The sequence below is a fragment of the Pleurodeles waltl genome, chromosome 1_2 (assembly GCF_031143425.1).
Source record: "Pleurodeles waltl isolate 20211129_DDA chromosome 1_2, aPleWal1.hap1.20221129, whole genome shotgun sequence".
Taxonomy (NCBI): Eukaryota; Metazoa; Chordata; class Amphibia; order Caudata; family Salamandridae; genus Pleurodeles; species Pleurodeles waltl.
Genome location: NC_090437.1, coordinates 513848845 through 513864057, shown reverse-complemented (window position 1 = coordinate 513864057; position 15213 = coordinate 513848845). Strand labels below are relative to the sequence as shown.

Genomic DNA, 15213 nt, shown 5'->3' with positions numbered 1-15213 from the left:
AATTCAGAGTTCTGCAAACCTTTGTCTAAGTATTTATAGGAACACTGATAGTCAGTTTATTGGGATTAGGCTGAATGGCAGCATGCAGGTTTCTTCTACCTTGAAATATATTTAGTAGTGACAATACTGCAAAGACCATACTAAAGTGCATGAGGCAACAACATAAATATCAACATTTCAGTGGAGGTGTGGGAAAAGATCAAAGTCACAAAGGGTAAAAAATTGCTAATGTTGCATTTTTTTGGTGAAGTATGCCTCTTCTTAGTGCCTACAAAGGACACTGACTCATACGTTTTATCTCCCACAGCTAACATGGTTTCCAACTAAAACATTAGAAATAATACTGTGAGATTTAACAATTTTCATGATCATGCTTAATTGTCCAAGGCAAAAATCACCACCATAACATATAATGAGAGAGAACGACACTTCAGCAGCGGACAATTAAGATATGTCAAGTTTGAGCTTCATTCTTTGTTAAATTTACACATGGATTATGAATCAACTTCCAATAAAAAGATAGTTCAGTTGGAGCAGCTATGCAGACACTTGTTTTAAGGATCTGCTGAATGATTAAGGGTCTCGATGCTGCATGATATTGTTAGACTCTGTAAAATTTCATGTGAACCTGCATGTCGGTCCAAGTGCAAGCAACAGATGCAAGAGACCATGATGAGGAATGTCTGAATGAGAAAACTCTACATTTTTCATTTTTTAGATTCCTCCACAGCAGTACCTACATCTTTGTTAGCCATCTGAAAAGCAAGACATTTTGGTGGGGCAACAAAAACTCAAACCTTGCATGTTCTTAATATCCCGCTGAAAACAATTCTTTGTAGGCATGATTATTGCTAATGCTTAACACAAGCATTCACAATAGGCAATCTTGAGATTGATCATAAACACCAATAGAGACATGGCATGAAAAACAAATACAGCTTGCACAAATACGTGTACGATCACAGAAAGCCTAACAAAAATGACACACAAATCACAGAAATGATAAACTATGACATGCTTAGCACAGGGAATCCCTGTAGATGGCAAATACCTTCAGCATGATCATGGACAGTCTCATCTGGAATGCGCTCAATTTGGGTCTCAATAGATTCATCCCAAATAGGCCTTGTATCAAAGATGTCTTCAGGGACAGACTGCTGTGTCTGAAGGGATGGCACATTTTCAACCACAGAAACATCAAAGGTACTGCTTTCATCGTCCGATAATACTTCATGCTCTTTTTCTGCCAGTGTGATCCTGTCAGCTAACTTGGAAGCTTCGTCGCTTATCTCTTCGAAGAAGTCAATGGAGTTTTTGTAAAGCTCAAAGAACTGCTCTTTGCTGTCCTTCGTGGGACTTGAGGTCCTCTGGTAAGAGGCACCAGTTTTAGATTTTACTGGAAGTTTGGAAGAATACACCTTTGGTTTTGTCACCTCATCTTTCTCTAGCTCAATCTGCACCTGACCTGATGCCTCTCTTGTTTCGGTGTCTGCCTCAGTGTAACTTCTAGCTTTTGTGGATCGCCTAACCTTGGAATCTGAAGAAGAAACTGCATCAGATTCAGACTTGCTCCGGATCTCCTGTTTAGTTAGTAGCTTTCCTGATACTTCTGGGACTCTGATGCACTCAGACATACTGACAGATGTGTCTGAGGAAACTGACTGATGATCACCTTTTTGGGATGAGGCTTTGATGGGAATTTTAGACTTTGGCTTTTCTTCATCATAACCAAGATAACTATCTAATGAGGACATTGTATCTTCGTCTGTAGAGGACTGTAGCACTGCTGGTAATGCAGCACCAGCCCTTACAGGAATTCTAGATTTGTTCTCAGCCGAAGGTACACTCTCCATTACTGCAGTTGGAATTTCAATTACAGATTTCTGTTCTTCTGGGGATGAATCTGGAGACCTGTAATCCTGCTCTGAATAAACAGATCTGGTAGCTGTTGAATAATCTAACTGATAACCTGTTGTGGACTTCACAAAACTATCATTGAAAGGTACATGCATGCTACCAAAGGAAACGTCAGTTTCTACTGGGGAAGAAAGCAGAGTGTCTGATTCTTCCATGGCACTTGACTCTTTCTTTGGTGATTTTGAAGATGCTGAAATACCCATCTTTATAGGAATTCTAGACTTTGGTTCTGTTTTGATACATTCTTGGTTATCAGTAGAGGATGTTGTCTCCTCTGTCTGACCCACTGTTAAGGCTGTGTCTATCATTTCATCTGATTCTGAAGATGCAATCATTTCAGGAGAGCCCTCAGTCCTCTGTAACTCATCCTCCAAGGCGTCCTCTTTGATCTCTTCAGGTATAACCCCATCTTTAAACTCTTGTCCTAGTTGGAAAAAGTGAAAACCTTCTTCCGGATAGGTCCTTTTTGTCATATCTATAGCCCCACTTCTGGTCATTTCAAAAAGTTTACCTTCTTGAAAGAGAAATGGGTTCTGTTCACTTGTTGGGGTTCCATCCTCTGTGGGTGTCCGGGCAGGGGTAGTATCTGGAGTTGTCCCTTTAGATTGTTTATCCACCATCAGACCAAATATCCGTTGCTCTTCCTCTTTCACCCGAGCTTCAAAGGCTGCATCATCTTCCCGGATGGCACTCCAGGTGTCAGAGTCAGCCTCAGATTTTGTGATAATTACGTTGCTGAGCTGCTCCGAAGTTCCATCTTCTGACACAGTAACTCCACTAATTACCATGGGATCTGGAGTTAAAGGACATGCAATTCTGTCTGAGTCTAGAGTTGATTGCTCAAGGGCATCCCACTGCTCTGAGTCTACTTCTTGGCTACCTGCAGTTTGACAGTCTTTTACAGTATGAGATTCCCATAACACATCCCTGGCTGTAAGACTATCTGAAAATGTATCTGAAGAAAGCACTTCCATGACTCTTTTAGGAGCAGAAGACTGGCTCTCTACATGTATTTGATCCCTTCCAGTCTTAATGTCAGTGCTTGAGAAAAAATGGCCAGAAGGGACATTCTCATATGGACTGGTTATTTGTGCCTCCTCACCTTCAACATCTGCATTTGCATAGTCAGTATTCAAATGGTCTGGTTCCTTATCAGTTGCATAAGATGAATACTCAGTTAGCGAGTACTCATTATATATAGAGTCAGATGAAGCTATTGATGTCTTGTCCATTTCCATGGAGTTGTCTTCTAAAGGCGAGGAAACAGAATACATCTCTTTTTGTATTTCATCCAGTGTATTATCAAAATCATTTACAGAGGATGCAAGGCACTGGTTGGTGTAATAATCATGGGGCATGTCATCTTTTGGACTTCTAGCTTCCCTGACAGTAATATCTTCTGTTTCTGCATCATCATCTTCATCATCGTCTTCTGTTTCAGAATCATCATGATGGTCCATTTCCAGCGTGTCACTATGAATGACTATGTCTTTTTCACTGTCATTTACACCAGTTTGAGAAGTCATACTGCTGACTGTTTCACTGGGATCAGAGATATGAAGTTTTGATGTATCAGTCTGCACCATGAAGTCAGGGTCAAGGTGAAATGCAGTCGACTCAACAAGAGAATCACATTCACTAATTTCACTTAACTGTTGTCTTGGCTTTCTTTCCTCTATTTTCTTAGATGATTCTTCCCTTTTCTCTGCCACTGTGACGGTGCATTGCCTTGAAGCAGAGTCATCATGTCCAGCTTCTTCAGGGCTTGAACTTAAATCTATGCTTGGTGGGCGTGGGGATGGTGGCTGAACCTGAATTGTGGGCTCTGTGGAGAGCCCAGAATTAACATCTTTTTTTAGCTTGGACAACTCTGGCTCACTTTCTGAGGAGGTGGAGGAACTTTTTCTTCTTTCAACAGACACAACAACTATTTGTACATCTTCATCTTGCAAGATTTTCATACTTTGTTCCTCTGCCCCTTCGTCATCTTGAATAGTTCCCTTTTCAAGGTCATAAATCGCTTCATGCTTTGGCTCCTTTCTATAGTCCCTTTTCTGTTTGGCTTCTAATTCAAGCTCATCAAACATTTTTACTTTTGTTACCATCTTAAACATTTCTTCTTCAGGTGTGACTCTCTTTGTTGGTTCAGATTCAGCCTCTTCATCTGGCTCTTCTGTTACTTCAGGAATAGCAGGTGGCTTTGAAACAGCAGACAGAGCTTGGAGGTCTGGTGTTTTGGGTGTGACTTCATAGCTGATTTCTTCTGAGCTGGGGGTATCTGGGGAAAGAGGGCTCTTTCCTGAACTTTCCATGAGGGAAGTTTGATCCAGGCTATCATCCTCAGCACTTCCATCAGTGTCACGGAGAATTCTTGCTCTGAGAGAGGTGTAGTCTATAGCACCATCTGTTTTGGTAGAGATGACCTGAGATGGTAAGTGTCCCGTTAGTATTCCAGTTTTCGTCTTTTGATCCACAGGGCTGTTTTCAAGGGAGTCACGGCAGGGTGACTCTTTAGTAGGACTTGGCTCAAGGGAATCTGGGGTTTTATGGGATGAATTATCTTCCACCAGAGGACTACCATCCAAAGAATCCTTATGGCTCATGGTCAGGGACTCATCTGCTACTGGGCTTGGGGCTTCTGCCTCGTGGCTAGTAAGGGAAAGCTCCAAACCTTCAGGGCTCCTAACTACTGTGTGCAGAGCATGAGCTTCTAACATAGTGTCATATGTTTCTTTTACATCTGAGTGCTCTCTAGAATCACTGTCTTGGCTTGAAATAGAACTGGATTTCACCTTCACTGATTCGCTAATAAAAGTCTCTTTTGCATGACTTTGCAGGGTTGTGAGATCTGTAATATGTTGAACATCACCATCAGCTATTGTCTCACCAAAACCTGAATTTTTTTCTGTTGCAAGTGGTTTGGAGTTAGGATCTGTATCATCATTCTTTTCCTGCACTGATGATTTAGCTCTTGTAACACATACATCCCATTCTGCTGGGGAATATTCAGCAGTGCACATAACACGTTCTGTGTCAGTAACCTTAACTTTGCCTTTTGCATCATATACCCATTCCTCCTCAGTTGGTGACATTATCCTGGCTTTGGGCAACACTTCTTTAGTAGTGGGGCTAGCTTTGGAGTCTCCCTCAGTTTGTTCATTGTCTTGGTCAAGTTTCTTTGGTGATATGGAAAGACTTTCAGGGCTTGTTTCAGGAGATGCTAGGCCCTCATGTTTATAACTCTCCTCTGAACTGATTTGTGGTGTTCCATCTAAGATGCTTCCAGGGGAATCTGCTGGTCCTTCATGTTTTAGGCTTTCTAAACTGTCTTCCAAAGAGTCGCTTTGCAAAGGCAGAGCTGGCAAGAATCCGTCTTTTCCATACTCTGAAGGGAAGGTGATGTTAAATGGACTCGTTAGAACCTGCTCTAACTGAATCTGACCCTCACTGCTTTTTGCCTGTATTTTGAATTGTTGGTATTTATCATTCTCCTCCAGCTCTTCTTTAATTACATCAGAAAAGTCAGTGGAGGTCTTTCTGTCTGGACTGATCTGTAGGTCTGCATCTTTGTACAGGTCTCTTACCTTTCCCTTCAAAAGTGAAATTTCATGAGCACTTTCCTCATCAAATACAGGATAAAACGTGTCTGTTGTCTTATGGCTATGCCCCATTTCCTGCACATCATCCACAGGAGATGACAGAGAGCAAACAATTTCTATTTTGTCAGTTTTCCACATGCCATAATCAAGTGACTCCTTTTCACTTAAACCTGTGTCTACCTGATAATTCCCATCTTCACCAACCTGCCTATTTTTATTATCTATATCTGTAAGTTCTAAAACATTTTCTTTATCACCCATCCCAGACTGGACTGTCTTAGTGTGTGCATGCTCTAAGACAGAGACTGCTGCATTTTCAGATAAATTAGGCTGCACCACTGGTTGGGTTTCTTCAGAGGGCAGGTTTTGCTCCCTTGCTTTTACAGACTTGTACTCAAAGAGTCCAGATTTCCCCTTGGATGGATCCTGCCCTGACTGGAATGCCCTCATAAGGTCACGTACTGACATTGTCTCTTCTAGTTTTTCTATTTTAGCAGAAGGTGAAACTGGTGGCTCAGAGGTCTGCTCTGGTTTTTGTATTCTCCCAAAGTCCTCTGTATGTCCCTTCTTCACCTGGCCCTTACTGGGTGTTTTTAAACATTCTTTCTGCTCTTCTTCCACACGCTTCTGAAGCGCTTTTACTTTATCTTTAATTGAACCAATTGGTGTCTCTTCTATGACAGGTGACACAGCCTTTATATTTGATGTCACTACAGGACTTAATCCTGATTCTTCATCTAATGACTCCTCAGAACTGCACTTTGCAAGACTATAATGCCCATCAATGCCCTGTAACTCCTTCTCCTTTTGCAGTTCTCTTTCCTTAAGTTTTCTTCTAACTGGCTTTTTAATTTCAAACGTTGGCTTTCTCTTTTCCTCTGCATTTTGATTCTCAGTGAAGTCAGAGTCTTGTGTCTTTTTTTCAGAACTCCTCCGAACAACAACAGCTTCAAACGTTTCATGAACAAAATCTTCTTCTGGAAATGTTTTTTGAGGAACTTCATGAAGAGGCAAATAAGCATTTAGATCCTCTGTCAAGTAACTTACCATTCCAGATATGTCTTTTTTCACAACGTTATCTCGTTGGCCCCTGTCTAGCCTAATTTCAACACATGGCAATTCAGGAACATCTGTTAGAGTCTTCTTTTTTGCCTCTTCTACTTCTTCGTCACTTACAATAACCCACTCCTCCTCTCCTTCATCTTCAGCACCCATGCTTTTTGTCCCATTGCACCCTCTAATAGGCCTTTGTTCTCCTCCACTGTATGTGCCACTTCTGAGAATTTTGTTTACTTTTTCCAAGTCCTCTTTAACCTTTTCAACAATTTCATAGGGCTCCCCTGGCTCTTCGTCTGCTCCTTTGACAATATCCCTCACTTTACTGTTACTTGACTTAAGAGTAGTGTCAGTTGTCAAGATGGCTGACATTTTGATCAAATCTTGCTTCATCTCAGAAACTTCAGAAAGCAAATCTGGACTCGCTAAAACAGGCACTTCGTTGACCAGCTGGCTTTTCAGGATAGATGTTTCCGTAGATTCAGTCTCTTCATCATCTTTGAGGTGAACAAGAAATATTAAAAGAAAAATGGAAACCAAGAGAACAAAAAAGAGGTTGGAATATGCAATCAGGACTGAAACGACAATGTCTTTGGTTGAATTGGTATGAAAGATCAATACAGGGGTCAGGGGGTCCATATGGATTGGTAATACAAGAGCAAAGCAAAGCTGAAGAAAAAAAACGAGGAATATGGATAGGAAATAACTTGCTTTGTTTTCACACTGGAGCACATCCACACAGACAACACCTAAGCAATAACAAATAAAGACAGCACAATACACAAAGGGAACAAAATCAGCAAATAAACACTAATAGGAACACAGTAAAGTCACACAAATAGAGGCATCTCAAGATTGTTACGATGTTGCAAATTAATGTTCAAATAAGCATAAAGAAAAGTATAAAAAGGGAAATTGGATTAGCCCAAAAGTTGATTTCCTCTAAGTGAAAGCCAGTGGTTGCAAACTGTCAGTGCAACTGAACAATCATGTATGGTATTCTTTACATTAAAAAAGTCAGACCACTTGTCACAATGCATATGGACTTCTGCGATAATCCACGGAAAATAAAATACGGATCAGTAGCCAACCGGCATTTCAACTCAAGGAATATCACATCTCTATTAATCGAGGAAACAAATAATGTATTTGCTTTTAAGAGGTATTGCCATTTCCTTGGAGCAACCTCATTATGTATGAAAAATAGGAAACAATGACATAAAAGAGGGTAGAAAAAATCATGAATAACCATGAATCAAAATAAGCATGAATCTGTACACCAGGAATGTAATGCACAGCAACCAAGGACTCTAGAGCATTCACATACAACACACACACTGCACATGTAAAGCCAAGTTATTTCCATGCAAAGCAGGAGTGATGCAAGCAGAGGGAATGGAGGTTTTGATTTTGCTACACAAACTGTAATGGTATGGTTTTAAATGGCAAATAAAACATTAAAATCATACATTAAATTTTATGGTCAAGCACTCTTCCCTCTACTGTACTTGATACTTTAATGTCCATAGCCCTGGGGGAAAGGACATACAGAGAAGCATATAATATACTTGGGTTATTTTATGTAGAGAATTATTGAATTGAGCTCTACACTCTTCTACTATAGTTTTGTATTAGCATTTTGCTTATAATGTTTAAATTGCAGTTGCCTATATTTCATGAATGGTAAGTAAGCATTGCTGTCCTTTGCTTTCTGTCTGAAATATATATAGCCACTTGTAATGGTCACTCATGGATGGCATGTTTCTGCATTGTCCATCTCATTTCTTCTGTCTACTGGTGCCTCATTTATTTGCATGCATATTTTCTAGGGCAGTCCTTTACAGATGTACTAGAGTTTTTCATTACATAATGGCTGTAACTGGAACAGCCTCCTGCACTTTAACAGTGCACATCCCAGAGCACTTAGAGAAAATCTGCCTGTGAGACAGTTCCTGCGGATCAGGAGGAACTGCTCTACCGTGCAGGATTTAAAACAAAATAAGCTGAGATTCTCACTACAAAGCTAAAAGAAAAAGCCTATCCCAAAAAGATTATTAAAAGGGCCAGAAAACAGGCTTGCAATACCCCAAGGGAACCTCTACTTGAAACCAATATCAAACAGGAGAGAGATACTCTAATCTTTGTCACTACCTATCACTCTTCATTGAATTCCATCAAGAAGATTGTTAACAAACACTGGTGGATACTAATATCCAACCAACTATCTATTTCCAAACCTATGTTGTCATTCAGATGGAACAAAAGCATCAGGGACAGAACAGTGCACATTAATATATGGAGAGGAGCCTTTGAACAATAAACAACACTGTAGGACCTCCCTCCAGTGACAGGGTACTTACTACCAGTGTGGGAATTGGTCTGTGTGCCCTTTAACTGAACATTAATTGCAATAGTAGCAATGTGATTTATATCATCACATGCCCGTGTGGCCTCCGATATGTCGGGATGACCACCAGGAAAGTGAGAATCAGGATCAGTGAGCATAGGAGTACCGTACGATGTAAGAGATACTCCACTAGACTTAACACACATTTCTTGGAGAAAAACCATACAGATAGTGTAATGAAATGGTTAATCAGTGAAAAACTCTCCCCTCGAGGAGATATTACAAACAAACTCTTTGAGAAGGAGCAAAGATGGGTCTATAGACTTCAAACTAATACAAAAGGGCTCAATGATGATATACCGTGGCAACAAATGAACCTTTGTTAGTTCCTTGTTGAACACTTTATTCTTTCCGTTTGAACACTTTAGTCTGACAATAGGAATAAAGTTCTATTCCAATAGTCAACCACATCACAAGTAGTAGTTCAATGTGTTAGAAGTTGATATGCCATTTTTACAACGGTTGATTTGTTTTTTCACAGATCTTATGTCAGGATGTAATCTTACCTCCTTGTCTCATAATAACACATTTCATGGACCGATAATATCATAATGAAATGACCAAGATAAAAGCATCCAGCCAGGTTCAACTGTTTGACAATCATTCAAGTGTGAATAGTTTTTAGTAACACAGTTTCTAGCAGTAGTTTCACAATTGGGGCATGTCAAGTCTTGAATCTATGTTTATAAAGTGCAGTACAATGTGTAAACAATTCTCAATGCCAGTCCTCCAATGACAATGTTTAGAGGACTGACTTTCTCATGAAGCACCAGACGCCCATGGCATTTAAGAAGGTGTTTAGAAGACTTAATTTACCATGATGCACCAGACAACTACAGTCCTTCAATGACAATGTTTAGTGGACTGACCTTCCCATGTAGTACCACATGATTAGAGGACTGCATTTCCCATGATGCCCCAAACAACCATGACATAACCCAAGGAAGTGTTATTCCACCATTAGTGATGTGCCCACGTGAGCGCGTGCAACATGGACTCAATGTGTATACCGCTCATGTTTAGGACCAGGCAGTACTCGCTGGGACTCCTACAAACATCATGAATTGTACCTGCCCTTTTGAATTGAATACAAAGTGCTCTCCTCTCACTGGATACATTAGCCACCCTCCTAAAATTGATGCAATGATCCATATAGGCAGCTCAGAACACGACACGCTGCCTCTCCTCCTTATTGCCTAATCCCTAAATAATTGAAATCAGCCGGCCCTGGACCTAGGGCATAAAATCCACCTCTCTGGCATTCTAGGGTCACCAGCCAGGGAGAGCGGTATGCCATGTAGGTTTCCAAGGAGTAGGGACCAGTGAGTAGTTTGTTACTTTGGCACCAATGTCCGTATGAATTAAATCCCTTGTACTTTGGGCCTCCATTATTTTGGAAAAACAGCTTTTATTTTTAAATTATTCCTATTGGGAATGCTGAAATGTTGTTGTTTGTTTGACCCTTTTCTCATTATGCCAGTCCTATGGTGTGACTACTGGGCCTATCCCCACCGCTCTCTGCAGGTAATTTTTACCTACTACTTGGGGAAGTAGCCAGGAATCACAGCCATGGTTGCCTGGTGCCTATTGTCATGTAGTTATGTTTTCTAAGTAATAAATGACAGCTGTATGTTGAATATCTTGTGTGGTGCTTAAATTGATTGGTCTGCATTTCAGACATAGAGATAGAGATTCACAAATGTGGGCTCAAAGGAGTTTGATAAGCACATCTGGTGCAATGTATGTGGCTATACTAAAGATGAGTGCAACACCTTACATTTGACTAGCACAATAGTCACAGAATGCACCTCAGAAGGTCACAAGCAGCGTCTTTATTTGGCACTCATTTTCCATGCTGTATTTTGTTTGTTGTTTTTAGGTACTTCCAAAGAGGCAAGTACCCTATCGTCATTGTAGCAAAATATTCTAAGTATGCATTCCACATATTATTTGCATAAGGCACAACAGTCCATCAACGAGGGAGTAATAATATCATTCCACCCTCATGGATGCCCAGGACCCTTTGAGGCCAGTAGTGTAGGGCAGAAACATGTTGGCGTTTTAATAGGACCACAATATCCTGAATGACCCTCAAATAGTTTTTAATCTCTCCCATCCTCCCTTCATTCCTGTCAATAAAGGGATAACGTGGTGTTGGATGAGGAACTGTATCTAGTTAAACCCCGCCAAACCCACCTGTGTAGCAATAGTGAAAGAGCTCCCTGGAACATGGTTGAGCCCACCCTGACCTTTATGAGTCAGGGTGAACCAGATGATGAAGCATGCCACTACTAGAGAGGGGTAGGGTTATTTCAAAAAAGGTTTTCCCCTTTTTTCCCACCTTTAAGTGAGGCGGTGTTTAGACAGCTTGGTTGGTCCTTCTTGAGAGAGTTTTTTCTCTCTTTCAAGAGAGGGGTACTTTAGTGGTTATTATATCAATAGCAGGGAGTCCACATCACCTCATCCTTCGAAAACGAAAGGATCTGCCTAACCTTCCTTGTTCAGGGGTTCTTTTGAGGGTATATAAGGAAATGCTATCATTGGTGCAACTGCACTGTGCTGCACTTAGCAGCATCAGACAGAGAAATAGATTATGAGAGCCAGCAAACACCTGTTTTTGCTAGGGTCACAATAACATGTGGTGCAACAAAGTTTGCATCCTCAATGTTTGCCTCTTAAATTTCAGCGGATCATGTCTGGCAATGAGGAAAGCAGGTCCATAAATCAGAGACTTGTGAACTTCGGAGTGGAAAAGACCAAACCCTGAATGTTGTGCCCCATTTGTAGGGTCAAACTCCTAATTGGTGCTATTCATCACACCTAGTGGATTCCAAACAACAGGATATCAGGTGCCATATGTAATATAAAGTACTCTGTGGCATTCATAATTGAGGCACAAGTGCTAGAAACCAATTGTGGAGTTGCCCCTGGTGTGGTGGTGGAAAAGGGATAATTGAAATAAACTACAACTTTGGAGCCTCCTAGTTCTTCAATAAAACAAGTTAAACGAAGTGCTTATATGAGATTATCAAGTAAAATTAAATGTTAAAAATAGAATATTTTAAGTGCAGAAAACAGCAGAACCCTTTAACAGAAACAATTAAAGTAGTATCAGCCAGTTCCCGTTACATCCCATTTATTTCTACCTCTGTCAGCACTTTTAATGTTTTTTTTAATGGATGCTAAATCTTTCCAAAATCACATAATCCCAATATGCTGCATTTGAGACTAATTTATTGTGCAGTATGTTCTAAGTTGAAGAAGTTGTAATGAAAAAGCGCTTGACCACAGAAAAAATTGAAATGGCAATTGTTGGACAGTATCTCCTTTGCGTACAAGGATAGATGAGGTTTAATATTTTTACGAATCTAGAGTCAGCTATGTAATTCATATTCATATTCAAAAAAGATACAGTCCCTTGATCAGAAAAAAATATGAAGAATTAATGATGAGGCAAGACATAAGGCATGAAATAGAACACAGATGGGCAAAAACAGCGACAACGGGTAAAAGTGACAGCTGGGTAAAACAGGGACGGCAGAGTGATCACAGTTCTCAAAGGAAAGTACATACTATAGATTGTATTCCCAATGCTTAAATTCTCATTAACAGAATGTTCGTATTCTATATGGCTGGCCGACAAATGCATGCGATTTTAGACATTAGTATGCAAATTAATATGTTAAATTTAACTGTCATTGTTAACTGTCAATCAATAAAAGGAAAGCATAGCATCGAGGGAGCGGTCTTCCATTCCACAATCTGGCCAATTTAACAAACTGAACCACAGAAACAGAATTATGTATCTTACTCTTTTCGGATGTTGTGTTGCCCTGGAACAAAACAAACACAAAGGTCAAGTGTTACAGGCCTCCAGTGCAGAGGGAAATATGGGTAAAAGTTGGTAATAGATCCGATCGGTCTAAAGACAGTACATACAATGCATTTCACCTACGTTTTGATGAAGAAAACAGACAGCCAGCAACACAGAATGCCAATTTTTGCAAACGCTTTCAGTGCATTCTACATTCTTATGTGACATATGTCCAAATAGTTAATCCTAAAAAAATATAAGGCAGTAAAATGAGATTTCATTTTTTTGTAAGGTTGTGCACTCTTGGAGATAGATTACCTACAATCACAGTCACTGGAGTTATTTATTAATGGATTACCAAATTAAGTAGCAGGGCCGACTAAATTAGAGGGCAAGAAAAGGCAAATGATACAGCATAATGCACCACTTTTTGGGCAGTATTACTTCACAGTTTTGTAATTTTATAACACGCTTTACTGCCTGGGCGAAAGTTTCTCCTCATTAACATCAATCAGCTTAACACCAGAGTACAACAATCATCACCTGCAAATGTACAACCTTGGGAAAAGGTTTACAAATGAGTGGCACCACATGCTGTGCTCTTTTATAAGTAACTTTTGATCTGTTTAAATTGGATTTTAATTTATGTTTTCGGCAACAGTCTTCATATTGCTTTGTAGTTGATGCACTATACAGCAAATGTGGTCAACCCATAATTATGCAGAAAATATCACGAATGCAGAATTACATACTCCCAATGGCTCTGTTTATATTGCATTTTCAAAACATTTTATGTTTGCATAAACTGCAACGATGTAATATTAAACAGATGCTTGGTAGAATTTGCAGCACGCTCTAATCCTAGGGCAATGCACATAAATTTGACATATTGGTGCAAAATGGCACCACAATTTGGGCAATCTAAGTAAGGCAGGTGCAATGTTCCTGCAAATGTTTTTTTTTCTTTTGCTTTCCTGCACTTTGGTGCTGCGTGTGTTGTAAAATAAATGAATTCTCCCACCATTTAATTTCAGCCTACGTGTTGGAGGCAATCATAAAAAATATGTGATTTTACCGGGTCAGCACAGCAATGTCAGTTGAAAAGGAAAAAATGGTTAAAGCTGAAATACAAAGAGAACACAACATTTGTATAACCAGCGGGGACGCTGTACATATGAAGTGCCTGGGACAACTGTGTTCTGCTTTGTTAAGCATATTTATCCCTCCTTCTAATAATTAAGGCAGGCATTTCTAGTACTAAGAGGCAATAGTTCTGTGGAGATTCACAGGATTACATGGAGGTAAAGGCACACAGTTTTCCGATTAACCAGGAAAGTACTGATACAAGATGCCTTGGTGTCAGTTGATAGACTCCGAACAGTCCTGCAAAACTAGGGTGGACCTACTCCTCAGGAAACCTGTGAGCACAAATGCCTTTCCTCACCAATGGGTGGAGACAAGTGTGCTGTACGGTCAGCTTTGTGGAGGAGTTAGCGCCATAGTCACAAGGAGCGAGCGTGTGAAGTCAAACAAGGGCAATGTAGAGGGAAAAGTCAAAAGGATATTGGGAGAAGTAAGGCCATTTTAGGGTTTTGCTCATAACCTAGGAGTAAATCTCCTATTAGGAAAGTGATGTATATAATTCCCTGCTGCCTTATAACATATGTAAGAATTTTTGGCACCAAAATTGAATGACTTTAATTAAAAGATCTTTAAAAAAAACATTTAGGTAAAGTTTTATAAATATATAACTTTACATACTAAATCGAAAGCTCAAGTTAGACTTTAGCTCAACCTAATGTTCAGTGAGTGTTAAGGACAACTCGCTAGGCCGGGTGAAATTTAAATGACCCCAGCGTGATTCGTGTAATTTTCAGGAGCGTAGCTTCAGCGCATTTGGAGGTCGGGGGAGGGGTTTGGAGTGTTTCGCCCCCTTAACGCATTTTTTGTGATAAATATGTACTTTCAGGCAGGTATGGCGGCCAGGTGTCTGTAGGATTTTATCTGGGATTTTTACACACGCAGACAAAAACACCCACACTCTCCCACTTTCTGCTTGGAAATGCTACGAAAGCGTTGGTTATTTCACAAATAATGTGCTTTCTCCCACTTATTCCTCCTACCAGTCCGCATTCCTCTCCCTTTCCGCTGCCCTTAAACCCCTGTCATGAGCCTATTTTAGCTTTATATGCCAGCGTGATTGTTGGGAAATCAGGAGAACCCCTCCGCCCCCCACTGACCAAGCTACACCCCTCGTAATTTTGCATTATGCCTTTGAAGCAAAATTCTCGCAAATTATGTCATGGTACTATATCATGCACTTAAGCGACTATTGGTGGCAAAATTATTGTGCAGGAGTGCCGGAACCACACGAACAATCAGAACAAAAGTGGCTTTTGTTCACAATTGTGTTTTTATGC

At 40.2% G+C, this 15213-nt stretch overlaps 1 protein-coding gene across 33 annotated transcripts in view; it reads right to left on the bottom strand.

The window, feature by feature from the left end:
- ANK2 (ankyrin 2) overlaps positions 1-15213 on the bottom strand; it is a 1630948-nt gene that overhangs the window by 155754 nt on the left and 1459981 nt on the right. For 19 of the 33 annotated variants that reach the window (XM_069241892.1, XM_069241902.1, XM_069241884.1 and 16 more), the window contains one exon: positions 12791-12812. In XM_069241892.1, coding sequence (XP_069097993.1) covers positions 12791-12812 — 22 coding nt within the window. Of the gene's footprint in view, positions 1-1051; positions 7070-12790; positions 12813-15213 lie in introns of all 33 variants that reach the window. The other 14 variants (XM_069241684.1, XM_069241717.1, XM_069241674.1 and 11 more) reach the window with 1 other exon arrangement.